General features: G+C 44.3%; 1 protein-coding gene across 2 annotated transcripts in view; it reads left to right on the top strand.

Annotated features, from left to right (window-relative positions):
• The first annotated feature begins 15,232 nt into the window (after nucleotides 1-15,232).
• Nucleotides 15,233-26,774, top strand: part of SYNPR (synaptoporin) — a 101,758-nt gene continuing 90,216 nt past the window's right edge. Inside the window, exons 1-2 of one of the 2 annotated variants that reach the window (XM_041425706.1) lie at nucleotides 15,233-15,300; nucleotides 15,392-15,457. In XM_041425706.1, coding sequence (XP_041281640.1) covers nucleotides 15,283-15,300; nucleotides 15,392-15,457 — 84 coding nt within the window. In that variant the 5' untranslated portion in view covers nucleotides 15,233-15,282. The remainder of the gene's footprint in view (nucleotides 15,301-15,391; nucleotides 15,458-26,774) is intronic. The other variant, XM_041425707.1, reaches the window with a different exon arrangement.

The following is a 26,774-nucleotide window of genomic DNA, read 5'->3' as shown; positions in this document are numbered from 1 at the left end:
TATTCCTGCTCCTTTTCCTACAAGGTTATGCATAATCAGGGTACAGAAAGGCTTGGAGAAACATGGGCAAAAGGTGCCCCTCTCAGGTGGCAAAACAGGTATGAACATTCAGGGAAAAACCTCTGTCTCCCTCTCTCCCATAAACTCCAGCTATAGAGAAGAGCACACTCCAGTTAAAAATAACTATGAAATTGTTGGCTTTCACCATTATATATTGGCTTTTGTAAATTATTATTAATCACAATGATTTTTATATAGTACAGTTTGTAATCACTTTTCACTGCTTTTGATATAGTATAATTTGTCAGATTTTTGTGACCAATGCCCTGGCCACTGTGTAGCTTGTATTCTCAGAACATCATTTATAGAGATGTTTTTGTCTATAAACGGTTTGATAAACATATATTATAGCTTTGGCTTTAACAAAATATTAAAATGGAAGCTATGTTTTGTGCATTATAATGCTAACCTTTACAGAAGTAGCTGTAGTTGTGAAATAATAACTAATGCTTTTATTTTTGTAACTAACTGACAACAATGAGAATAACTCAGATATATTTGTGAAATAGCTAATGCTGAATTAAAGTACTTGTGGAAATAGCTAAAACTGTCTGCATGGTCAGATAACATTTAAGACATGGATGTGATAAGGACTCCTGCCATTGACCCTTTGACTATCAATAACTGTCACCCATTGAAACCACGGAGCAGGGGGCTGTTGTAAAGAAGTGACACACAGCTCTCAAAAAGACAATCCACATTACTGCATGCACTCTAAAAAGGGGGATCAGGAGTCAAACCAAGCTAAAGAATTCCTGGAACATGTAAACAAGTTCAACAAAATGTTTGAATATGTATAATCTTTATAAATATGTATTTGACCAGTGCAATGAAAAAAAATATATAAGAAGAGTTGTAATGGTTAACTGGTGTGCCTCTGGCTGTGGCTACCACCCAGCACTGTTACTGTCCCTTTTATCCCTTACTAAACTTCTAAAAATTTTAAAGACTGAAGCCCATTTCTCACACTCCTCTGCTCCATTTCTCTCTGTTCAAAATTAAACTCGAGCTATGTAATGGAGCACAGATGTCTTCTCCATTTCTCTCTTCCTGAATTAGTCCACCTGCACAAAATAGCTCCAAAGAGAGCTTTTCATGTCATAGCTATAACATGTATTTGAGAAAGCATATGCGTGGTGTCATTAAGGAATCTGTACAATGCAAAATCGTGTCTATTTTAGCCACTTGCTATCCTTGATGTTATTTTGATGTCTTTATGTGCCTGAATCCAAAGGAAAAGGAGTTCATTGGAATATACAGGTGCTTTGCTCTTCTAAGCCTCCAAAAAACAGAGATCCTGATGCTCTGCTGCAGATTAGAGCAGGACCAATGGTGTGCAGATGATTTGCAATCTCCAAATCTAGTCATGTTTGGATCACCTTCTCGCCTTCACTTTATTCACAATAATGTGTGCCACAGGGTCTGACTGCACAAACGTTTAGGGAGAGGCTTTTATCTGTGCAAATTCAAGGGCTCCTGCACAAGAAAATGTATTCTGGTCTGTACAGAAGTGCTCACAGAACCAAATCTTCCCCCTCAGCAACAATACAATTACCTATGAAGAAAATCAAATGTCAAATCTGCTAAACATCCAATATGGACCTGGTTTTCTTAGCAAAGCTTTCAAACAAAGCATTTTTTTTCTCCAGACCCAGAGATTCCAGCACATGACCAAGAGGGTAAATTACTCTCCAACACAAGTAATAAACCCTGTCTCTGCTTCACTCTGAGCTAAATACTACCAGCTTTGGAAATCATATGCTCATCAGAACTAGGCAAGGTTTTTCTTAGTTCTGGAAGAGAAGATGGGTTGCCTAGATAGCAGCTTTGGACAGTATGAAGCTTGTTTACTCACATCCTCTGGGAGAGGCAGAGATGTGCCAGAGAGGAACCTGGGACTTCAGGGTGGTTTGGTGCTGTTGAAAACTCTGTCCAGTAGGAGAAAACAGTTTATATGTAGTCAGCACCAAAGCAAGGAATGAAAAGGGAGATGAAAAACAATCATATTTTTCTGAGAGACTAAAAGGGACTGCTCTGCATGCTCTGGTGCTGACAGATATTATTTAATCATGAGCCTTGAAATACTTTGAGATATTTTAGCTATGTGGTCTCTTGAGGAACAGTTCCAGGGGTTTTTTATTAAACGAAACATTTCACCCCTAAGACTGTATAAACTATTGATCCCTGTGTATCCTAAATTTGATTGTGACGACTCTAAGCTTTATTTTAGCAAAACATTTTTTAAAGTGCCAGAACCTGTGTTTAGGAACAACAAAACTGAGCTCCTGAAAAAATAAGGTAGACAAACAATATATGCTAGCTGGGTCCTCACGCTGAAGCTGAGGTGAAGGCAAGAGCCAAGAACAGCTTGGGAGGTGCAGACAGTCAAACCCACTCTGTGCGGCTCCGCAGCGGCTGCAGAAAGTGACATCTGGTCTGGGATAATCCGCCTCTCGTACAGAGGCTTTGTGCGAGGGAAGCACCGCTGATCTCGGAGGACTTGTTCCAGATTTAGCTCCGAGTGGGATCACAGCGAGCCCAGCTGCAGGCGGCCGGTCCCGAAGGACGGAGCAGCCCCGGGTGGGTGCTGCAGCATCCCCTGGCCGGGGGATGCACCGGAGCAGCGCTGGATGCATTCAGTGCCTCACGTTGTGCTGGAATGGATGCAGCCAGAGAAGGAATTTCTCATCCCCAGGCAGAAACTGGGCTTGTTCCAGCCTCTTGACACACATCCTGCACAAACCACACTGGGAATGGCCTGCGAGAACAGGGGCAGGTTACCCACCAGACACCGGGGCTCCTGCTCAAAATTGTGGTTTCAAGATCCTTCTCTCCAGAGCTCGCATCACCCTTTTAAAGCCTTTGGGTGACAGCTTTCTCAGCCCAATCTTTTTATCAGCATCCAGGCACTGTTTTTCTTGGGTTTTGGGATCTTTTTGATTTGGTCTTTGCTATCCCAAACCCATTAAGAATTTAAGCTTTCGCACCCCAGTCCTTTTATCAGCATCTGGACACTGTTTCTGTTGGTCTTTGTTTCTGGGATTTTTTAAAATTTTATCTTTGCTATCCCAAACCCATTAAGAATTTCAAAACCAGAGGTGGACAAAAGCCCCCTTGTGTCCTCTGGCTCTGGCACATGCACTGGAGATGGTAACTCCATTGTGTGCAGCCAGGCATGCTAAGGCATTATGATGGCAACATAGAATTAGTTTGACTAAATAATTTCTTCTGTGACAAATTGTCCAACAAAACGAACAAAAAACATTATCAAAATATTTAAGCTTCCCTGATTTTCACTTTGAACTTCTTTCTTGGAAAATTAGATTAACCTGCAAATATCCATATAATTCGGTCATTACAGGCAAAAATTATCCTGTCACCATGGAAAACAGGCAGGTTTCCTTTTTGGTATATTTTAGGTAAGGGGTCTGATTCTCACTCATACTGCATTCTTCATGTTGTGCCAGCAAAGTAATCTTTGTTTTAGGCCCTTTTTGCTTTACTGAAAAGGTGTAAAAAGGCTTTTGTAGAGATGAGGGTTGAGAATGAAGTGTTGTTTTGTGAATTAGAATTATATTTCAGCTGAATTGCAAAAGATAGAAAAAAATAGCTCAAATACCAGAGAAGTACCACATTAAAATACAAAATTCATTAATTTTAACATGTATTACTGAAATGTTTATTGCTTATCAATAGTTGTCAATTTATGCTTTCCCCCATGACCTAAATGTTTTGCTTTTACAAGTCAAACATGGATTTCCTCATAACAAAGTGAATTGGTGTAAAAGAATTAGATGAGTGACAGCTAAACCACCCCAAACCCTGCAACTCTCATATTCACATAAAGCAGATTTTGCACTAAATGTCCTGCTTGGGACCTGTGAAAATTGTCCTAGGAATCTATTTTCCTTCTGTTATGAGCACATAATTTTCATTACTGGTAAGGGTTGTAACAAAAATTTATTTATTATTTACTATTTAATAATGTTGTTCTGTTTTTGTTCATCCAGTGGCTTAATTGCATTCTTCATTCAGTGATATGGTTGTTTGTGGCAATAGAGACTTTACAGTAAGATAAAAAGAGCTTTCTCCCTGCTTTCCCATCAAAGGAAAATAAAATGTGTTATTAAATACTTTTTTATTTAAATCACCTGATCTTATACTTTCAAATTAATGCAATTATTTGAGTTGATAGAGTGTTTAGTATGACAATGTAGATATGGCCCTGGTTTTAAATCAATAAGTCACAATAAAAGATTTAATATCAACATTTTCATGGCAAGTACTGTGATTTTCTCTTCCGAGATGTAGCTCGTCCTGCTCCTGAGGGCTCAAACCCTCCAAGAGTGAGTGAAAATTGTGAGGGAGATCAGTGCTCCAGTTGGGGAAGTCCTGCCCTTTGCTCCTTCAATCTGTTGCCTGCCCATGATCGATTTTTTAAAATCCTTTCCTCCAGCACAGGAGGACTGGGTCAGGTGCTTTTACACATACACATCCACTCTGGTTAAGACCTCATTAATATTTTATGCTTTAAAATTCCTTGTTTTAACAAATTCCTCTCAATTTATTTATTATTTACTATTTCTTTTCCTTCATTCCATGTGACATCTCATCCCTCCGTCATATGAGACAAGAAGAGCCTCAAGCCATCATTCACTGCCTCTCCCTAATCTGGTCCCCCTCAGGACAACAGCAGGACTGAGGAGTAGAACATGCTGGATGCCACAATCCAGTTTTCTCATGCACATGTTTGCATTTTGAATTTCCAGGGTTCCTGCTTTAAAATCAGGAGGAGAGGAAAGGGACTGTCCCACAGAGACTCTACTTGGCTTTTTCTTTATTTATAGAGCATCCAAATCAAGAATATTAAATACTGCTGAGGAACAAGTCTGGGCACAACAAGACAGATTTTGGGTGTGTTCCTCTCCATCACACCAGGAAAAGTTGTCAAAATACAATTGAGCTTTCAGTCTAAACACTGCCAGCACTATCAGATCCAGCCTCAGAGAGAAACCATAAGACAGCCTGCATTTCAGTAGAGGATCTTAACACTCTCCCAAGTGCCTCTCTCTATCAGGAATCCATCCAGCCAGACTTGGTTTCAGGTTCAAACCAAACCCCAGCACTAAACTCTCACTGCCCAGCCACCATTTCACAAGGCTCTCTCTCACACCAGTGACAGCTGCTGGAGAGCCAGGAGAAAAAGAGCAGAGAAGAACCACAGGCAAGCTCCCTGTCTGAAAGTACCAACATTTGCCCCTTGAAACGTGGATTTGTCCATTTTTTTTCTATGCTGACAGCTCCCACACCATGGCACCATCCAGGGAAGTGTAGGGATGCTTTCACAGCCCCTTGGACCAGGGACGAGCAGCAGACATGAGGGAATTGCTGTTCCTGGCCAGAGAGCCTGAACTTGAGGCTTTGCCTTTCCATGCCATATCACACCAACAACTCGAAGCTGTTATCCAACACATGCACAGACAGCCCCTGCCCTTCTAGTCACACTTGCTGAGCTCCCTGCTTAAGACCAGAGCAGCTGGATTTGGTCATTTGGTCACACACAGCCCTTTTATGGCTTAAAGTGCCATGGGGAAACACTGCCAGTGAAGTCATTGCTCCTTTTAAGTGCTAGGACTGTCACCACTAAAGTATGAAGTACAAATATACATCTCTGTGTGCATATTTCTATTTCTATGATTTCTATTTCTATTTAAAATAAATTTCTATTTCTATATATTTATATTTGTATTTATATTTATATTTATGATTATATTTATATTTATGATTATATTTATATTTATATTTATATTTATTTACTTCCCCATCCCTGGAAGTGTCCAAGGCTACTTCAAGCAGCCTGGTCCAGTGGAAGGTGTCCCTTCCCACAGCAGGGGTGTCTGAACTGGATGATCTTTGAAGTCACTTCCAACCCAAACCATTCTGTCATTCTCTGTGCACACGTGGAGATTCTCTACAGATCTCCAGCCTCTCCAGGAAGATCTGGTATACAGAGGTCATTGGAATAAACTCTATGGCCTTCATAAAGACCAGACTGCTCTAGAAGTTGCTCCTGCCAGGGCAGATTTGGAGAAGAGCAGTGCAGTATCACTGAACTGCCTTTTGTTGACAACGGCCTTGGGGTAAAAGAACTTTTTTTATTTCCTTCTCCAGCCTCCCATTCTTCTGTAGGCCTAGCAAATGCTCTCAGACAGCCTGAGAGCACTTCTCCCAGATAAGTTATTTCACAGACTCAAGCCTTTGTTTTCCATCCCCCAGAATGACTCTGTGAGAGCTGCCATAGCCCCCAGCTCCCTCTGCACCTGAAGAGATGTCCTTGAAGGCCTTCAAATATTTATGAAAACTGAAGCAGGAAATGTAGTCAAAAGCCAGAATGTGAGGAAGAGAGTCAAGAGGTGATAACACACAAGCAGGAGAACAGAAAGAAAGAAGATGCTGCATAATTCCCTTCTGCTACTACCTTTTTAAGGTCTCAAAACCCAAGATTTTTGCCATTTCTAAGAAAAATTACCTTCAGCAAGAAAAGAAAAAATTATGTTTCTTGGGAGGCACGTAGCTATAAAGGTGACCAAACAAGAAAACACTCAGCAGCTCTACCCAGACTTAGGAACAGCTCTGTGCATAACCCGCTGCTGCCTTACACAGAACTCTATTTTCCACTCTTATCTCCCCTCCAAAAAACAGGCAGTAGTTCTGCTGGAGGACTATCCAGATCCTCTGCTCAACTGAAGCTATTTGGGATTTTTGTGATGGGCTGTGTCTGCTTTCTTTTTAATTACTGTTTTTGCTTATAGTTTTAAATTCCTTTTTGTTATTTTTCCATCCATATTTTTCACTTCATATTTCATGCTGCTTCTTCTGTTTGGTAACACCCTCTCACTGGGGGTTTTGTGTTAGTAGTCCCTGCCTGCTCTCTGTCCTGCAGGGTCTCCTGATGTTTCTCTTTCCAACAAAGTAGTTCTTCAAAACAAAACCAGCACTCACCTTCTCTGCAGCATCAGGGACTGATGGGTGGTTGGACAAGGGGTGTTTCTAACCAGATAGAAAGGCTAATTTATCCTCATGAAAACTGGGTGTTGCTTGGTAAGTAGGAATCATACCATGGCTGTCTCTCTGTGTTTTACAGCTCTTAAAGAATAATTTTATGAGTCTTAACTAAACTCCCTCAGAAACAAAGTGAGAGCAGGACCTTTTCCCTTTCACACTGTCCCTGGGGCAGAGGAGAGCCTGACCAGGGTTGGACTAATGGTGAGGATCCACTCTCTGCTCCACTTTTGTGGGCACATGTGAAGCTGTTGTGAAGTCCTTGGTGGGGAATTAGACTTCCATGCAGCACAATTTGGTCTGGGAAGGTCTGGTTCTGTGCTGGGTGAGCTGCACCCCTCCCTGTGAGTGCCTTGCAAGGCAAAGTGAACGGAAAAGGCTGTTGAAATGACCAGGGAAAAGAGTGCACTTTTTTTTTTTTTTTTGGTACTTTCATCTTTCCATCAAGCCTAAAAAAAGCCTTGATTTTTTAATTTATTTTTTTATTAGTTGCAATTTGACGAAACACACTATCCTGGGAGCAGAGAACGGATTTCAGTGTTCTCAACATTGCTATAAATAGTACGTCAGCAACCTGCATGACTTGTACAACAGCTTTAGCCAGATTGCAAATCTGAAGGAAATTCAGGTAATATTTAGCATGAGAAAGGGTTGTTATATTCATTTTTATGGAAAGGAAGGTCCCCAGATAATTTTTTCATTATCTATCATTATAAAAAGTTTATTTTATGGCATTAGTAAGCTCCTGTTTTGAGGTGTTACCAATAATGACTTCAGCACATGCTGAAAAATGGTTAGCAAAATTTCCAATTAGATGCAGAGACCACCTTATTAAAAAGTGAAAGTTTACAGCACTGCTTCTTCCTCAACTCCAGAGCCTGAGGATATACTTGGGAAAACTGTAGTCAGTGTGAGGAAAGCAAAGATAATGTGTGAATTGCCTGCAAGGAGGGCAGGAGTGGGGACTGATGTTCAGGGATGTTACAGGCAGTTTTTTGAGGGCTGTAAATTCTTTCTTTCCCATAATTGTGTAGTTCATTTTATGTTTCTGATCCCCAAAAGCAGGATGTAGAGAGCTGCTCATGTCCTAAAAGTTTTTTGAAATTCTATTGCAGATGACAGGAACTGGTGCTGTGCTTGAAGCTCCTCCATCTACCCATCAAGTACTAATTAGGTGCCTTTGACAGGAACATCCAAGGGGGTCACTGTCTTCAGTGCCTTGCTTGCCCAGGCTTTCACCAGTGGAACCTGCTGGGTGTTTTGATCTGATTGGGAGCATCCCCCTTGCTGCTGTGACCTTGCCTGGGCTGCACACCAGATGATGCTTTGCCTCCCAGCCTGCCCTCATCTGCAGCCCTGTGCTTGGGGCACCCTCTGCAACCGATGACGCGAACTTGAATTGTCCCTGGCTGGAGAGAAGGCTGAATTTTCCCCTCATGCTTTGTGTGAGCTCAGACCAGCAAGCAGCAGTTTTAAGGAGAAAGAACTGTTGTTCTCTGAAGTGGTGGGGCACCAGGTCCTGACTCCAGGCTGTGGGTGCATGGGGAGTTTGATGGGTATCCCCTGGAGAGTGATGGTGTTTGGGATGTTTCCTGTTCTTTGCATTTTTATTAGCTGTGACACAACCAACTGTGAAAAACACCTTCCAAGTTGCAGGGCTGTGCTGGTGTGAATTTGGGGATTTTGGTGAGTTTGTATTTTCCACTTTGTGCTACCGGAGATTTGCAACTACCACGCTGTCAAAGCTTTAATCCAGACTGAAGGAGGTAAATAAATACTCCCCTAGCGAGGAAAGGACATGTGAGATGCCTCCTGGGATGCAGAGATGTGGATGCTGTATGCCTACCTCATCCCTCCTTAAGTGCTGAATGTGCTTTGTACCAGTATAGAGGAGCAAAGTTTGGATTTGTGGCATTTCCCCTTCAATCCTGAAGCTGGCAAGGTGAGTCCTTCCCACCACCTGGCTAGCCCTGTAATTCCTTATCCTTAAAAGAGGTTTTTCTCATGTAAGCCAGCAGCAAGGTGGGTTAGGGTTTTGTTGTTGCTCTTATGCCCTAAATGGGCACTGGGCCAGGGCACAGCATGGGGACATCTCTCTCATGGGGCTGGGACAGCTGAGGGCATCATCTCCATGCAGGATGAGGTACCAGCCCCTTCCTCTGTGGTCAACCCAAAGCAGCTCTGGTGTCTGCAGCTCTTCCTTGAAGCCAGTGCACTGACATTTTCCCCTCTTCCTGTAAGGAAAAAAAAAATACCAAACCCTAGCATTTAGACATTTTCTTTGGTAAAGGATGGAATGGAAAAGTAGGTCAGATTTGAAGGATCCCAGCCCTGACAGTGTCCCTTCCAGAGCTCCAGACACAGGTTTTTGGGGAGAGACTGAATATGACTGCAGCAGTGCTTCTCATGCTCATTTGTGCTCTTCATGTTCCTGTGTATAAAATCACCCTCAAAATGCCCAGGACCAATTATATCTGATGATTTTAAGGGACAAATTTGCCAGTCGCCAGTGATATATTTATGAAGTTACCCCTGTTCAGCTCCTTTGAAACTTAGCTGGGTTTACCATGAAGCAAGGTTATTTTTTTTGCTTTTAAATAGTCTAAGTTAAATTAGTTGGAACCTAATTACAGAATGCTTTTGATTAAAGCCAGACAATGTGCTCTGGAAGCTAGGATCAAAAATGACAAGACAGGATGGCACTGAAAGATTAGGAAGGAAAAGAAAAATTATTAGGTTTTAAAATCAAATCAGGATTGCCTTTTGCACATGGAATAAAGGTTCCAGCCAAGTAAGACAAACCTTTTGGACTAAGGAAAACTTGACTTTTAATTATAATAATATAATTTTTAATTTTATTTCACAGGCCTATAACTGAAATCCAAAAAGAAAAACTAAATATTATTTCTGCATCTATTCTTAGAGATCAGGAAAGAAATAGTTGCAAGCCTCGTGCTAGTTCTAAAAATCTTACTAAGATAGTTTGACTTGTAGACATGATACTTTTGGTCAACATCAGCTGTGCAGCCAAACAGCTGGCTGCTCTTGCCTTAATCACTGAACCTTTAGAAAGTACTCCATAATTATTTGCATGCCATACTCTGAAAATAACCCTGTTTAAAGAAATTGTGCACATTGCTAGAAAAACAAATGCTGATTCAACAAAGCTCCTTTCAAAAATACTTTTGTACCTTTAGCTTTATAATGAGCAATAGCCTCATTGCTCTGCTGATTTGAATCCAGAAGACTTTTTATTGTCTGGCAACACATGGAGATGTGCTTTTTTTTCCAAGCTATTTTGCTCTAAAACAAGCACACGTGGGTTTCTGCATGCAGACTTTATTCAGTTTCTGAGGATGGAATATTCTGCAGTCCTGTGGCATTTCAAGTTATTTACCTTAGTATGCAGTAAGGGAGGATTGATGTCCATGCTTGGCCCTATCATCTGCACACAGGGAAAACTGAGAAATGAGATTCCCTGGGAAATTAGGTTTAATAAGGATTATTTATAGCTAGAGGTGTACACCTAGGATTAGAAAATGCAATGGGGGAGGGAGCTTATGGGTGTTGGAAAATGTGGTACAGGACCTGGCTGGGACCGAAGAGTCTGGTCTCTCCCATGGATCACCATATGTGATTCCTGGCAACATGGAAGGCAATTCTTGGCTATCCCAAGGCCTCATATTTTGTTGCTTTTCTGTTATTAAATTTGAGAGTGAACACACCAAAAAAAGTGAAGCCAAGCCATGAAATGATTGGCAATTGGCTTTGGGATGGGTGAGTGAACTCTGTGCCAGCAAAAGGTGAAAAGTTCCCTAGTGCAGAATACAGCCCCAGGGGAAAACTATCAAAACCTAATCAAATAACTGGGAGATTTAAAAACAACAGAAAGATCCAAGTGATGGCACCAAGCTCTCCTTTCTAGGAGATAATGTATTGCAAACAAATTTGATGGAGACCCCGAGAGGATGAAGTGACCCTTGACAGTGTGGATCTCGAGAAGAGTGACAGGTAGAGTGTGAGACTGAGGCCTGGCTGGAGCTGGGAAATCTGGTGTGCTAAGTGCCATATGGTCCTCCTAGCGCGTGTGCGAGACCTCATTTCCACACCCAACTGCTCACAAAAAAATTGCACTGGTGCTATCACCAGTTGCCTTAAATTCACTTCAAACTGGGTGACCCCACCATCTGGCCCTTGCTGCTGCAGCTTGGATGACCCATGGGTTGGAGGCTTTGTGCTCTGCCACATGCAAGGAATGACACTTTTTCTGCTGTTTACCTTTTGTGCACACACCTGTGTGCATGTGCACCTGGCTTACATTTAATGTCCAGCCTGGGAGAACAGGAGATTACCCTGACCCTTTCCACATCAGCAGCTGGAAGTAAGATTTAAATCAAAATATCCAAGGAAAAACAAGGCCTCAGTGTCCTTTCCAGCCCCTCAAGGCTGGCATGGCTCTCACTGCTGCAGTCCTGGGCAGGGGCAGGAGCACTAGCATCCCTTAAGTTAGTGTTCCCATCCTGCATGGCTCTTTTTCCATTCCCACAGGGAAATTTTGATCCAGAGCCATGCTGGGAGTGGTGCTGGCACAGTCATGCTTCCATGGATCTGCTGCTTTCCAGCTCTGTGTGGTCTGCAGTCCATGGGTGTGCAGCAAAAGTTTGAATTCCCTTGGTCTGGTGCTTAGATCACACTGTAGGAAATTATTTATTGAGAATAAAGGTTCAGGCAGCCTGGAAGAAGTCTAACACACATGTCTTGACAAAGCTCTTTGAAAAAACCTTTCCAAGGTAGAAATGAGGGATAGGTACATATTGCAGCTTTTCCTACTGTCACATATTAGATCACACTGTAGGAAATTATTTATTGAGAATAAAGGTTCAGGCAGCCTGGAAGAAGCCTAACACACGTCTTGACAAAGCTCTTTGAAAAAAACCTTTCCAAGGTAGAAATGAGAGGTAGGTACATATTGCAGCTTTTCCTACATCTAACAGATGCAGCTCTCACTCTTGCAATTAATCAGGGAAGCTTCCCACCTTCCACCCAAATGAAAAATCAAGATATGTGCTTCCTAGAAAGAGGAAAGAAACCACTGCCTGTAGCAGGACAAAATGCTAATCCTGAAATGAGGACTTTAGCTTTTAAACTTACCCTATTAGGACTTGGGCCAATTAAATTTATTTTTTTGATGAGCACTAAAGCTCCACCGATGTCCCATGGAAAACTTTGGCCCCCAGCAGTGATGCAGGAGTGGCATGGCTGCTTCCCCTTAGAGCACTGCTGGACCCTTTCCAAGGAAAGGAAAGGGCAGGAGCCTCCTGTGTGAGAGATTCTGTGCCTATGAAATACTCAGAGTCTTTCCAGCCTATTTTTCATTCAGCATGGAGATTTGTAACTGCAGCTCTCTGGCTTTTATTGATTTATGCATGTCCAGCCCAGCCATGCAGGTGTGAGAAGAGTGAAAATAATGTGTCCTGGGGTACAACTTCTTGCTGTACCACCAGTAATTGCAGACTTACCATGGCTGCTAACCTGAACATGCATTGCAGACTGTGTATTATTAGGTAGGCTCAAAAAAGGTGTGGAGCTTTAATGTCATTTTCAGAGCAAGGTTTGTACTAGGATGCTCAAGAGCTGGGGTGGAGGTGCTCTTACTTCTGAGCTGACTGGGACAGTATTTAGAGAGAGCAGCTGTGAAAGCCAGGGACACTCTGCCATATCCAAGAACAAATGCTAATAGCCATCTGGAAGAGTTCATAATGGCAAGAAGAAGCACTGAACACTGGCTATAAACCCAAATTCCTGCCATGGGTCTGCAAGGATTTCCAGCCAGAGGGGGAGCTGAGGTGGGAATGGCCAAGCACTGAGGAGCACCAAGATAAAACACAGCTGGGATGGTGGAGAGGGAATGAGAAAAAAACGCCAAAACAGCATGAGGGAGCTCCTGCATCTGCTGAAAACCCAAGTGCACTGACCTAGAGAACAGTGGGGGAAATCATCCCAGTTTGTAACCTGCCAGTAGTAAAGGTTTTAGGAACATTTACTTTTGTTTTCCTTTCTTTGACAATTTTTGAAAATTGCTACTAAAATCTCAGGCTTATAATTGGAGGTAATTAATAAAGGGCTAGTGAATTAGGCTTCCAGTTCTCTATAGTAGTCAATGGAGATGAGGCAGATTTTTTTCCCAATACATTACTGATAAAACTAGGGAAAAAATATTCTTCACATCTTCCCCAGTCTACTGCTAAGTAATGCCTTTACAAATGTTTCAGCTTTTTTTTTTTTTTTTTAATCTCTCAGGAGGTTTTTGAACTGCTTCAATACATCCACAGCTGTAAGTCTCTCCATGAAAGAAACCTATTAAAGGAAACAGCACATGAGAGTCACAGTAAACAGCAAGTGATGAAACTTCCCACAGCCAAGGGCTTTGTTGGTGGGAATACCAGACACCAGAGCTGGAAATCTCTGCTGGAGGGAGAATGGTTACCCTGCTGCTCTTGGGGACCAGACTAATTCACATTCAATGATTCTTGTGAGTCGCTTCCAACACAGGATATTCCATGACAATTTCTTCTTCAGGCATAAGAACTGAAGGCAGGTGGCTTGCAGTGACCTGGCTCTGCATCTCTGTACCAGTGGGAGAAGGTCTGGCTGAAAGTCAGATGGATGATTCTGCATCCCTCTGCTTGTGCATCTTGGAGATTTATGGATGCTCTGTCCTTCTGCCTACGTGAGGGGACTCTGCCTGCCACAGCACTGGGCCACCAGCAGGCAGTTCCTAGAACTGCTGAGAAGTGTTTCATATTTCCTAGAGGATGTTATATAAATAAATAAATAAAAGCATATTTGATAATATTTTGTAAGGAAAATTATGCATTTTCCTTTCCTGTTTTTTCTCCTAGGGTAGAAAGAAAGGAGCACAGAAAATACCACAATTTTTAATTGAAAAAATTAAATGTAATTCTGACCTGAAAGCTGTTTTTGATATAGTTTAAAAAAAAATTAAATTTTTAAAAATCGGGACCCAGTCCCACTGCTGCCAGACTTCAGCTGAGTTTGTTCCAGATCTGTGATTTTGACACAAAATCGTCTGTCTCAAGATCCAGTAAAAACTTCATAAATTCATCTTTTTCTGACTCCCACCCCCTCCCCCTCATCTTGTTTACTCCAAGAGCGCATTTAGATTATTGTTTGGGGTTTTTATAACAGAGATGTAGTTTGAGCAAAACTAATTGACTTATTTAACTTTTGCAGATGGCTGATTCCTTCCAGGGAGTAAAAGCTTCAGGTATTTTTCAGACACATCTCTGACCTACTTATGGCCGAAATCCTATTTGAGCACTGGTGTCCTTCTGGTGGCACAACTGGTTATCAGGGTGGCACTGAAGTTGGATATGCAAATGTTTGCAGACTCGGGGTCTCAGTCTAGAGGCTGTTGTGCTCTTAAACGGGTTGATGGATTTGCGTCCTGAGCTTTTACTGGGGCAGGAATTTGCTCCATCGCAAAATCCTCACAGCGCCGTTTAGATGTCACAAGGAAATGCTGCCGGTGAGCGTGGATGGACACGGGGAGCCGCCTCTCCTGCCGGGCTGTGCCACCCGGGATGCATTAGAATCGTTCAGGCTCTGCTGGGAAACGAGGCCAGGACAACAGCAAGGCAAAAAACGCTGTTCTGCTGTCAAGGAAATGCTCGAAAAAGCAGCAGGGAGCGAGGGCTGAGAGCACAGAGCTGCAGCCCTGCGGCCGCGGGGGAGACGAGAGAGTTCGTCCCGGGAGGGGGTGAGGGGACGGAAGAGCACAGGGCAGCGACTGCCATGCCTTAAAATATTAATAATTCCTGTGCGCGCGCTGAGGAGGCAGTTTGTTTTCTTTTTTTTTTTTTTTTCCTTTTTTGTTTTTAATTTTATTTTTCCCTATCTCTTCCTTCTCCTTCCTGCCAGAAATAAATCGTTAAAAGAGAAAACAACAACACCACGAATTTCCAGAAGGACAACGCCGCTATAAAAAGTGCCGGAGCGGCGGGGGCCCCGCCCGGCTGCTCCGCCCGGCCTGCGCGGGGGCAGCGCCGCGCATCCCGGCTGCCGTGAGGGAGGGAGGGAGGGAGGGAGGCTCCGCTGGGCTCCGCGCCGCTCGGCTCCGCTCCGCGGGGCTGCGGCGCCATGGAGGCGGTGGACCAGGTACGCGGAGCGCCGCGGGCGGGGGGCGGGCTGCGCGGCGCTGAGGGGAGCGCGGAGCGGGCGCGGTGCTGACCCCTCTCTCTGCCCGCAGCTCGCCTCCGCCGGCACTTTCCGCGTGGTGAAGGAGCCGCTGGCCTTCCTCAGGGTGCTCGAGTGGGTGAGTCCCGGGCTCGGAGGGGTTGCGGGGGGGCTGTCGCCGAAGTGCGCGCCCGGCGGAACAGGTGGGAGCTGGGCCGGGCTGAGGGACGGGGACGCGGGGCGAGGGGCCGGGGACTCGCGTCCTACAGCGCTGTGGCCGGCGGGGCGGGATGGGTTTGTGGGTGACCTCCCCAATCCGTGTGCTGGCTGTAACCGAATCAAAGAAAAAAAAAAAAAAAACAAAACAACACACCGAGGAAAATAAAATCCTCGTTATGCATTTAGCAAACTTGTCTCTGGGCCGAGCGGGGAAGGAGGCAGATAATTGGTGTGCGGAGCAATGTCACTGTGTGTTGCTCTGATGCTCATTCGTAGTGAAGTCTGCAGGTCAAATGACATCCATCGCCGGTAGGTCTGCGGGAGCAGAGAGCCTCTCTGAACGGAAAGTTCAGAACATGTCATGGAGGATTAATCACATTCCCCTAACGCCGACTGGCTGGGGAATTATGTAAGGCGTGTATTTTGGGGGGCGCATCCCTGTGCGGGTGTGTTTATCCACATGTTGGCACCTGCAACGTGCAGCCGGACCAGGGTGCCTCTGAGGGGGTGTTTTGGTGTGCTGGGGGCAGCTGCTCGCCCCAGACTCTGTTCCTGCTCACCAGAAGCAGCTCCTCTTCCTGACTGGGCACCTTGAAGCATCAGGTCCTGTGGAGTTGGGTGATGGTGATGTGGTGGTGCCATGGCCTGGGACAGGGTGGCTCCAGAGTGGGGTCAGTGGCACTGGATGGGCAAGGTCCCTTGTGCTTTTTGCCCAGAGCTCGACAAACCCACCCAGCGCTGCTGCTCCTGCCTCAAGGAGAAGTCAGGACATCCAGGGGCTGAGCTCCAGGTGCTGCTCTGAGGGTGCTTCAGCCACTCTGCAGCACTCGCTGCGGGGCAGAACGGGGAACAAAGCTGTTCTATGGCAAATAGCTGCCGGGAGCGTGGTCTTTTGGCTGTCTGCCTGATGAGGCTATGTCTGATGGAGCTAGGGAAACAAGCCCTTCTGGGAAGGACTCCGGGCTCGTGGGCATGGGCTGTGCCATCGAGAAAATTGTTCCCGCCCCAGCCAGTGTGTTGGCATCCTTGGGACAGCGACTGGGAACTCTCCTCTTGGCACTTTCCTGGGTCTGTAACTTCTTCCAACAGCCAAATATAAAAGCTGCCTTTGTCACGGTTGGAAGCCACAAGTAGAGCTCTTCTGGCTGCTGGAAGTGCGCGTTGCCTGTGTGTGTACACAACGCGGCTGTGTGAAACGGAGCTCTTCTGACACGGCCAGAGTGGGCCAGCCCTTGGCAATAAGGGAGTATAGGAAAAGGGTGCAGAGTGTGGTGACATTTAAGATGATCTGAGACATTACTTTCTCTCCATTTGCCATGTATGTTTAAGTAGAATTAAGCACAGCTTGGTTTATGATATTTCAGAGTGTGGAAGTCTTTATTTTTTTAAATATACTTGAAAGGCTTTTTGGATTACTGGAATTCCATCTCTATTCAATTAATCTTATTCTCCCATCTTCCCTCCCTTCTCACCATGCCTCCAAACTGCTGTCCACCTCTCTCTGTCATTTCCAGTCCCAACTAATTGTCCACCTCTCCCTCAGACTCCTTTTATCAGCCTAGCCATAATTTTAAACCTTAAAAGACCAAATGCTCCAGTCAAATCTGTGTCCTCTTCCATGTCCTTCAGCAGCCTCACAGACCTTGTTGCACGCGATCAGAACAGTTAAATTACACCCCTTAACACCTCCCACTTGAGTCCTAGATTGCATCTGCAAGGGAATAAAGTTCATAGCCCAGCTGGTGACGCAGTGATTCTGGGCGTTGGGTGGCTCTCGTGCCTGGGGGGAGGCTCTGTGGTGTTGCAGCACAGATGGCAGAGCTGTGGGAGTTCCTCAGAAAGGCTGGTAGGGTGGAGGTGGTGCAGGCTGCAAATGTCCTCAGCTTGTCCATGCAGTCCAGCCTTGAATTCTTACTCTCGTTGTTTGGGTGGTTTGGGGTGGCTCATAGTGACTCTGGGGTGAGCACATCCTTATTTGTGAACCTCTGCTGCTGAAATTCTTGTGTTTGGGGATGCACACATTTGTGGGTCTGGAGGCAGCAGAAGTGGCTGTGGGTTCCTCAGATGTGAAACTGTAACTGTTGCAGAATTAATTTTTAGGTGTGCAGATTCCAATTTACCTGTAGTCTGGCTCAGATGTGAACTTCTGTCTTGAGGAGCGGGGACCTTATCTGACCTTCTCAATTTCCTACTTTGATGGTCACCTAACACCCAGAGAGAAGCTGCTGAGATAAGGATGATTCTTCTGAATATTCATAGCACTGTAATATGTTTTCATTTCTATTTCCCATGTACACTGTAATCTTATTTTCAGACAAGAAATTGCATTTAGAAGCCATTAAGAAACAACATTGGCTCAGGCCTGGGGAAAGTTAAGAGAAAGAAACCAAGAAAACGGCTTGTAGCAATTATGCAAGAGTTGCATTTTTTTGAACTCTACCTTGGCAATAAAGCATGTGGATCACAAATCTGAACTTGAAAAAATGCACACAGCTGCACTGGGTGAGGCCTGGGTGTTTCCAGCTTTGAGTCAACTCATGGCATGTGCTGGGGGCAGGGAAGAGCTGTTTAAAAGCTGTATTTGTTCTTGCTCATCTTTAGTCCCTTGGCTGTTACTCCACTGATCTTTGCAAGAGAAGAATGTTCATCTGAAGCTTGTTTCTCAGATAATCCACTGCAGCACTACAACCAGTAGCAATGTCACAAACACTCTTACAACTGCATTTGAAAAATAACTCTCTTATACGTGCACCTGCCAATAATGAATAAGGAAAGAAGAAAGAGAAGAAATACACATTCGTCTCCCTGGATTAATTTCAGTCCTGTGACTCTCTGGATGTGTTTAGACTGCTTTTATTGGGGTATGCAAAAAGTGAGCAAGACAAGCAAGTTTGACACTTTTGGTGTATTTGTTTTGCACTTGCTGCCTCTCTGGAGCCCTAGAAGAGGAAATTAAATGAAAAGCAAGATACTCCCCATGCAATGCAATGGGTATAGGAACTACCTGCTGTACTCAGGCTGTTACTGGCAATAACATTTTTGTAAAAATGGGAACTTTGTATCCCTAGGCTGTGGGGAGGCAGGGAGGCATGGGTGGCGGTGGGGTGTGTGGGTGTGTGTGTTTAATTACATTGTGAATTGCAACAAACAACTTTCCTTCTGCAAACCCAAAGCAACCTGATACTTGTCAGTTTCCTGTAAAGTAACAAGAGCTGCAGCGTGTCCATAATGCCCTTCTCTGTGTTCCTCCATAAATAGCAGGGATGCAGAAACTCCACCACTGTGCCAGTCAGGAGTTGCTGTGATTGCCTTGATGGTTATCTATAGGTTGGTGTTTTAAAATACCTTGCAGTGAGCTCCCATCTCCACCAACTTGCAGCTGTGTCTGGGTTGCTATGGGCAGGGGGTATTTTTGGCACAGAGGCCAGACTGTAACTTTGTGTAAGCCAGTGCAGCTTTTATCAGGGCACTTGTGAATCATTTATGTTGCAGGACAAATCTTGTGGACACTATGGCTTTTCTTAATAGGACAACTTGGAAGTGAATGTTAGTTCAGTGAACTCAAATGTGTCTGAGCTGTTTTATTTCTTGCCTTTATGAGAAGAAAAAATACATTGCAGATACAATGAAGAAAAAATACATTGGCTTTCATCACTGCTCATGAACATCTTCATGGGATGTACCAAAGAGTTCCAAAGCATTAGACAACAAATCTCTGGGGAAAATTGGATGAAGATTGTTTGAAAAAGTCTGTGTGCGGTGCACATGGCCCGAGCTAACTTCGCTTTGCTTCCTTGCCTTCACGCTGTGATCACTTGACTGGTGAGCCAGGAAAAAGGCCAGGCTCTTTCCTGCCTGGAAAGAGTCAAGCTTGCTTTGATGGTATAGATTCTGAAAGGGTTAGCACCTCTTGCCTTGCACGCAGATGTGTGTTCAGAAGGCAAAGGGAATCTGAATCTTGAAAGACTGATAATAAGTCTTGTCTTTTGTCCTAGTGCTGATTGCTCATCTGGCCGTGGAGCCCTTTTGTTGGATTATATTTGCATGCATATGAATGGACATAAGTAGCTGCGTGCTTTCAAGTGTGCCCTAGAAAAGCCTAGATATCTTGAGATGCTGAAAATAAATGGGAAAGAAATAAGAAGATAATGCTTCCATGAAGCATGTGTGATTAGTAGTTTGCTCTGTCCTAGTGTATGATGGGCCCGAGATGTTTTATGGTTGCTTGAGACTCTTCATCACATTTGCATATATGTGTTTGGTTTTTGCTTAACCAGAAGGCTGCTGGCTATTCTGGTATGGGCAGATACTTAGTTGATGGAGCATGGTTAGCTTGCTGAAGCTTAATGCTCCTCATGAATGCAGGGTGGAAGAGTTGAGTGTTTGGTCTTCTCTACCCCCATATTGAAAGGAAGGCCGTAAAGAAAAGTAATATTTCTTCTTGCCTGGTGATTTTGCTCATATGGCCAGGATCAGATGCTGCATTTAATGCTGGGCCCATCCGTCTTGATGTGTAAGAAACACATGCACAGGTTAAAAATGTATTGTCAAGTCTTTTGATGTCTGCCTGGGGATGTAAGTACTTAGCTGTTCTTGTAAACTGGGTCCCAGTTGCTGCCTCAATGGTCTTGTATGTGTAGTGTCAGGTCAGTGAAACATGTGCCACTAAATCAAAAAATCTAAATCCATTTCTATGGTATTTTAATATTAGAAAGGTAATTACCGTGTAACTAACCCTTCTCTGTAAGCTGTCATTAATTGGATGATTTCTTATAGGCAGCTTAGCATAATGCATGCAAAATACACTGCAGCTCTGGGCAGGCAAAAATTGCCATGATGAACCAACAAGATGTGAGCATCCAGGAGACCTGAGCCCTGGGAACAGGCTTCATTTGTCCTTGGCTTTGGGCCTGCAACTTCTGAGCATTTATTGGGGTAATCTGCCAGCAGGGAACTCTGTCATTTTTATTAGGAAGAACCCAGGAAGTGGATTTTGCTGTTAGACATCAGGCTCTGTGGTGTGCAATAGGAAGGATCTGAAAAGTTTTTGTAGTCTCACTGAAGGCAGATGTGGAAGCCATATGTCACTCTGCCAGTGGGACTGGCATCAAGGCAGCAGAAGCACTAGTAGTGCCTACATGGTGTTCTTCCTTGTGGTCCTAAAGTCTCAACTACTGCGAGTCTCATGATTGAGACCTCTGGCTTTGATAAAAGATACAGTTTTAGATCAAGGTAGCAGAAAAAGATGGGAGCTCTAAAGACTGAAAACCCAGAACACAACTGAAAGAGCAGGAAAATCTGCCTTGTGGTCCCATGTTTTATGCAGTCTGCAGAGAGCTGACTGCTTTGCTGTTCACATCCATGATTATCAGCATGCATATCTGGTTGGAAACTGAGAACTGTGCTTATCAGCAAGTTGCTGTTAAAATGGTACAAATGCTGATACAGGGGAAGAGAAAAGGTCAGCAGTGCCTGACCACGTTGCAAATAAATGACATCTTTCATCTGGAAAATGCCTACCATTTTCCATTTTAGGACCGTGTTGTGATCAGAAGCTGGAGAGCTGATTTTAAAAGGTCACCTAATAGTTCATTTAAATCCTGATGATTCTCAAGCAGCCCAGAGAAACAGAGTGCAACCTGGTATAAAATAATTATGTAGGATTAGCACATATGGTTGAGAGACAGGGCTCCAGGAGCAGAACTTTTTGGAGTTACATGCTGCTGCTGTGAAAGTTCCTGGGAGAAACTGGTAAAATCTCATGGCAAGCCATTTCAATAGCTGCTCTTATCCAAGCGTGGCTGTTTGAAGCATTAGGAATAGAAGATGAGAAAAGAGACTCATTAATGCTAAATTTGATTATATATGCAAACCAGGTTTCTATGAAAAGAAGAACAAAAATGATCTGACTTTCAAACTAGCAATAAGATGTGTGGAGATGGAGGGTTCTGCTATTAGACAAACACAGTTAAAGTCTCCTTGACAATTTTTATGAGGGCGATGTTTCAGTCATCACTCCTGTAAATCAGCATCTGCATAATTGGAGCTCCGGGTAAAAGCCCTGCATGTTGACATCTCTGGATTCAGATGTTGCAGCTGGGAGAGGACAGGCTTGGAGATGCTTCTGATAAAACCCTTTTTATCATTTGGATGCTCAGGTCCCTGGCTTAACCTACATTCATGGCACTGTAAGTGATCCCAAGTGGCAGGAGATGCTTGGTGAAGTTCTCCACGCTGCTCCAGGGGAGAGGACCCTGTCCTGAGCAGGGAAAGAGGAGAGGCAGACAGCAGGGGACACTGGGCTCGGCACAGGGCTGGCTGTGGAAGACAAAGCTGTACCCCTGCAAGCCCAGTTTTCCCCTTGGGCACTGGATAAAAATGCTTCTTAGTATGGGCCAGGGGTGCAGTGTGGAAAACAGCACTTGGCTGGCTGGCTGTCCAGCCCAGCAGCTGCCAGAGAGGTCCTCATGGATTTTACTCTCATGGGGGTCTACAGAGTGCTGTTAAGAACATTACAGAAAGGAATATACAGTGTGGAGATGCTGTGTTTAAGGTGTTTGTTCAAAGTGGCATATGTGCTGCAAAGTGTGACATTGTTGCTAAGGTGACAGCTTGCTTGCTTTTTGGCAAAAGAATACTGAATATAGGCAAACTGTAAGCTTTTGCTTTAATTTGCACAGTTTTGTCTTCTGGCCATGCTAGAGACTTCTCAGGTTTGTGTTTGGAAGCATTGTTTTCCCATTCTGAATATTTCACTCAGTTAAAAAAGCTAATAGTGCTTCCCATTTTTAAGGAAAGTCCTAAATCACATAAAATGATGGAGATTTGAATTAATATAATTGTAGATATTATTTATGCCGTTGTTTATGACATTTTAATGCCAATTTTACAATTATTTATGCCATTAGATTTGAATTAATATAATTGTAGATATTATTTATGCCATTGTTTATGACATTAATTTAAGGAAGGAAATATTCTCTAAGAATATTTTATATAAACAAAAATATTAGGTGTCATTAGCAGCCTATGGATGCAGGCCCATGAGTGCATGCTCCAGATTTTTGGATGGGGCATTTGCACTCATTTGGAAGTGCTCAAACCTAAGCTGGAATGGATGGTGTGGGGAGAACTGCCGTGGATCAGACTCAGAGGTTGGTTGTGGTGGGAGGGAGCAGAGTCTTGTGCTGGACAGCTTGGGTTCTGCCGTGGTGAAGTATTTTCGTAATGCTGCCAGGGGAGAAGGATCAGCAGAGGATTAGACTGGTGTGGCCCCTAAGGAGAGAGGGCTTTCCACATGAGCAGCCATCTGTGGCATGAAACAAATGTTATGGACCTCAGTGTTGAGAGCAAAGAAGAAAGGTCTCACAAGATGAATGTCAACTTTGGCCCTTAAAGCAGAGGGGTAGGGGCATGACCCAGGAAAAAGGCCCAGGAAAGACTGAAGTAATGTGCTCATTGCCCTTTATTGTTTTACCTTTTCCAGTGTTCTAATGGATAGATAATTGTGTTTCTCTGAGCAAGCTGTTCTGTCTGTGCCTTTTCCAGAATGCCTTAGCATCTGGGAGAAGGCTGTGTTAGAGGCAGGGCCTGTGGGAGCTGCTGGCCAAATACTGTGGGGAGCAGAATGCAGCCTGAGGCTTGGGATAAACACTGGGGAGCTCTGAGGGCTCCAGGTTTTGGATAAGTGCTGGTACAGATGTTCAGCCCAGTTTGGCAGGGCCATTGCAGGGCAGAAGTTGGTGAGGATGTTTTCAGTGATCAGACCATGACACAGGGGGCTTTTGCTGGCCTGGAGACGCCACTTTGATAAGAAGACCCCATCCTAGCCACTAAAATGTGCAGGAGGGAGGTAGTGTTAAGGAAGCAGGAGAAAAAACAGAAGCAGGAAGATTTCAATGAAGTTTTATCCATTTTCAGAGGAGAGGTGTACAGTCCCAGTCCTACTTTCAGAAATAAATCTGATTTGACTCTCTTGCAAAAGTCCCAACCTGTCAACTTGATCTTTATTCTATGAGAAATACCAGAGCCTGCTGTGAACAGCCTGACTGAATATTCACTAGAAGTACTCAAAACTCTGAAGTAGTGAGAGTGAAATTCTGCCCAGAAGATTTCAAAATGAAATGCAACCAACATCGGCAAGATCATTGATACATCAGGAAGTCATTTATAGTAACAGCTCTACAGTAACTCTTTGAATTTCAGAGAGAAGTTTATTCTGTTTGTCCTCAGTCTTCTCTTTTCCTGATGTTAATGCTTTGCGCTCCTGTGCAATTTCTCAGGCGATGCAAATCCAAAGTGTATTTGGCTTGAAGTGATAAGCCCCAGCTCAAATCCTTTGTCACGTGCATGTTGGGTGCTTGTATTGGGGCCCCATGTTTGACACTGCATTTGACAATCTTCATATTAGGTGAAAAGCCTCTCTGGCATCCCAAATAGTATTAAAGAAGTAGCAAAATCTTCCTTTCTATGTTCCCAAAATCCAAGGAGACATCTGGCTTCTTGGTTCAGTCTCCCTGAGGTGGGCTGTATGGTCAATGGCTGCCTTAAGCATTCAGCCCAAAATACCCAAAAAACCAGCATACCCCAGGAAGCCAGGAAATATCTCACAGTTATTGAACAAGCAAACTTGAGCATTGCTTGAACTGTTTTCAGAATAACCTTCTCCCTGGCTGTGTGCTGGAGGTATGCTCAAAGCAAAACCAAACAAGACAAGGCCCCCAGCTGCATGCAAGTCTAAAATCACATTGTTGTGTACCCCTGCTCCTCCCCACACAGAGGTCATGTTACACACAAACACCACTTCTTTGCATCAGTTTTTTACCCCATTTCAAACAGCCTTTGTGTGGAGGGAAGGGTGTCCTGAAGTGGTTGAACATGGCAAGGTCACACCTCCCTGTTGGGACTGTAAGGGGGAATGATGCTCTTGGGCGTATCTTGTGCCCAGCCCGGGGGGCTTAGGTTTGATACTGGAAATTGGCTTATTACTGCAGAATATCTATATAGCAATAATTATCCTTTGAAGCTAAGTTTCAGTTTCTCTTAGTGTTTTTTTTGGGGACTGTGCTTGAAAGCCAAAGAGAGTGTGGGATTCCCCCACCGCCAAATCCAGCGGCTGATAAATCCGGCAGAGCTCTCCTGATTGCCATCTCCAGGGGCAGTCAGCATGCTGGAATGGAATTAGGACCCGGCTTGAAAGAAGATGCCTGCCAAAAAATTAAACAATGGATGCCTTCCTGTTTAATTTTAACATTTTAATTAAATTTTTTGCTGCTGTGTGCCTTTGATCTTGGTGAGCTGATACACATGGTGTGTGGTGTTGTGTCGTAGCAGCATTTTGTTCTAATCTTTCACGCAGATGCAAGGATGCATTTGAGGGTGGATAAAAGTGCAAAAGCTGCTCACTGCCAAGTGCTGAGTGCATTGCAAGCTGCCTTTTCCAACTGGTGACCCACGGGCATGTGGACAGGGGGATTTACTCAAAAGCATGGCTCAATAGAGTTTCTCTCTAAACATATTCACTTCCTTTTTTTAATCTTCTGTGAACGGTGCTGCAAGAAGAATTTCCTTGATGGAATTACTCATTGAGAGGGTTGATGCCAAGAGTGAAGATTTTATTGTGAAAGGAATTTGATTTCAAGTGGAATAATTAATAAACTTTAATTTTTCAGTCAGAGAGCAGAAGCAATGCTGTATGTTGTACATTGGGCACATCCATCGATTAATCCCAGCCAAGTGCCCAGGTTGGGAGCATTTGGCAGGCAGCTGGCTTTCCTTGCAGCCAGGCACACAGCAGCAGGAAAGGTATTGGAAGGAGTTTCCTCATGGATTATAGGCTGGGGCAGGTGATTAAGGATCATGTGGAGTATTTGTCCTTTGTGATTTGGATTGTACCTAAGATGTCAGGGAAGAAACTCTCATTTCTACATCAAAAGGAATCATTGGTAGAGCTGCTCTGGGAAAAGAAATTTCATTTACTTGAGGGAAAAATAATTCTTAATCTCAATTTCCTTTGGTGAGATCATGAATGGAGGAATATTTGTAATAGAAACTGCAATTATTTCAACACAAAATATTTCTCTAAAGAGATATTCTCTACAGAAATGGTTGTATTCTCCTCCTCTGCACACCTTGCTGAGGTGCCCCAGGCTCACTCCTTCTGTGATGGGACCTTTTGCCCATTGAAATGGTTTAGTCTGGCTGTGGCATCTGCTTTCCAGAGCAGGCACAGAGTGAGGGGCCAACCCAAACTCACTGAAGGCACAGCACTGGTGTTCCCACAGTAGATGTTGCAAGCCCCTAGCACTGGCACTTAGAAAGAAAAGTCAAGATTTTTTTTTGAGAGATGACTCTCTTTTGGGAAAAGACAAGTGAGTCTAAAATGCAGAAAATTGTTTTGGTTGAAAATTGTCATCTGACGTGTAAGTCCGTGAGTGCATGCTGGTGCTGTAGTCTGTGCATACATTGTGTGCCTTGCCCTTTTCCTGGCCAACAGCTGAGTTTTTCAGAGCTGTGCAGGGGCAGCACAGTGCACTCAGCAGAGCATCAGCATTCCTAAGCCCCGTGTTTTGCTGCGTTGGCTCCGTGGGCTGCGCGGTCCCGGGGCTGCTGTGGCAGCCTGTCACTCGTGGCAGGCAGCTCTGCGGAGAGGGCGCCTGTTCCAGCACAAAATCTGTGCCTGTCCAGATTGTGAGGCCCTGGCAGGCAGCAGGAGCTGGCTCCACGGCGGGCTGACATATGCAGGGGATGCTGGCTGTGCCACGGGGTATGAGCCTCCTGCCACTGCTGCTTCCCAGGCAGTGATGAAGCCATGAAAATCAGCTCCTTGCCCGTGGTCCTCCACGGCCCAGTGGTGGTCCCCACTGCAGGGACCGAGTCCTGTCACTGCTTTTTTTTCCCTTCTCTTTTTTCATCCTCTCCACCATGGCTTTCACAGCAGAATGACAGCAACAGGAGATGGAGATGGGGTTTGGGTCTCATGGCAGAACCAATCCAGCACAGCTTGTGTTGCTGAGAAATCAAATAGAAAAGCTCTTTCTGCCATGTAGTTCACCGTGGCATGGTTCACTCATTTCTAAAAATGGCTTTCCCTCTTCAAATGTATGTGCTCATTAGTGCTGGCCACCCATGGGTGCAGTGTTGCTTGTTAGTGCAGCTGGAGGGGCTCTGACAGAGCTCATAAATGTTCATTGTGCAGCTTAGTCCCCCAAAAGTAGTGACTCAGCAGTGATCAGACA

The sequence above is a fragment of the Onychostruthus taczanowskii genome, unplaced genomic scaffold (genome assembly GCF_017590055.1).
Source record: "Onychostruthus taczanowskii isolate IOZ18803 unplaced genomic scaffold, ASM1759005v1 scaffold9, whole genome shotgun sequence".
In the NCBI taxonomy this organism is placed as follows: Eukaryota; Metazoa; Chordata; class Aves; order Passeriformes; family Passeridae; genus Onychostruthus; species Onychostruthus taczanowskii.
Note: the sequence above shows the minus strand (reverse complement) of the source record. Positions and strands in the feature narration are given on the sequence as shown.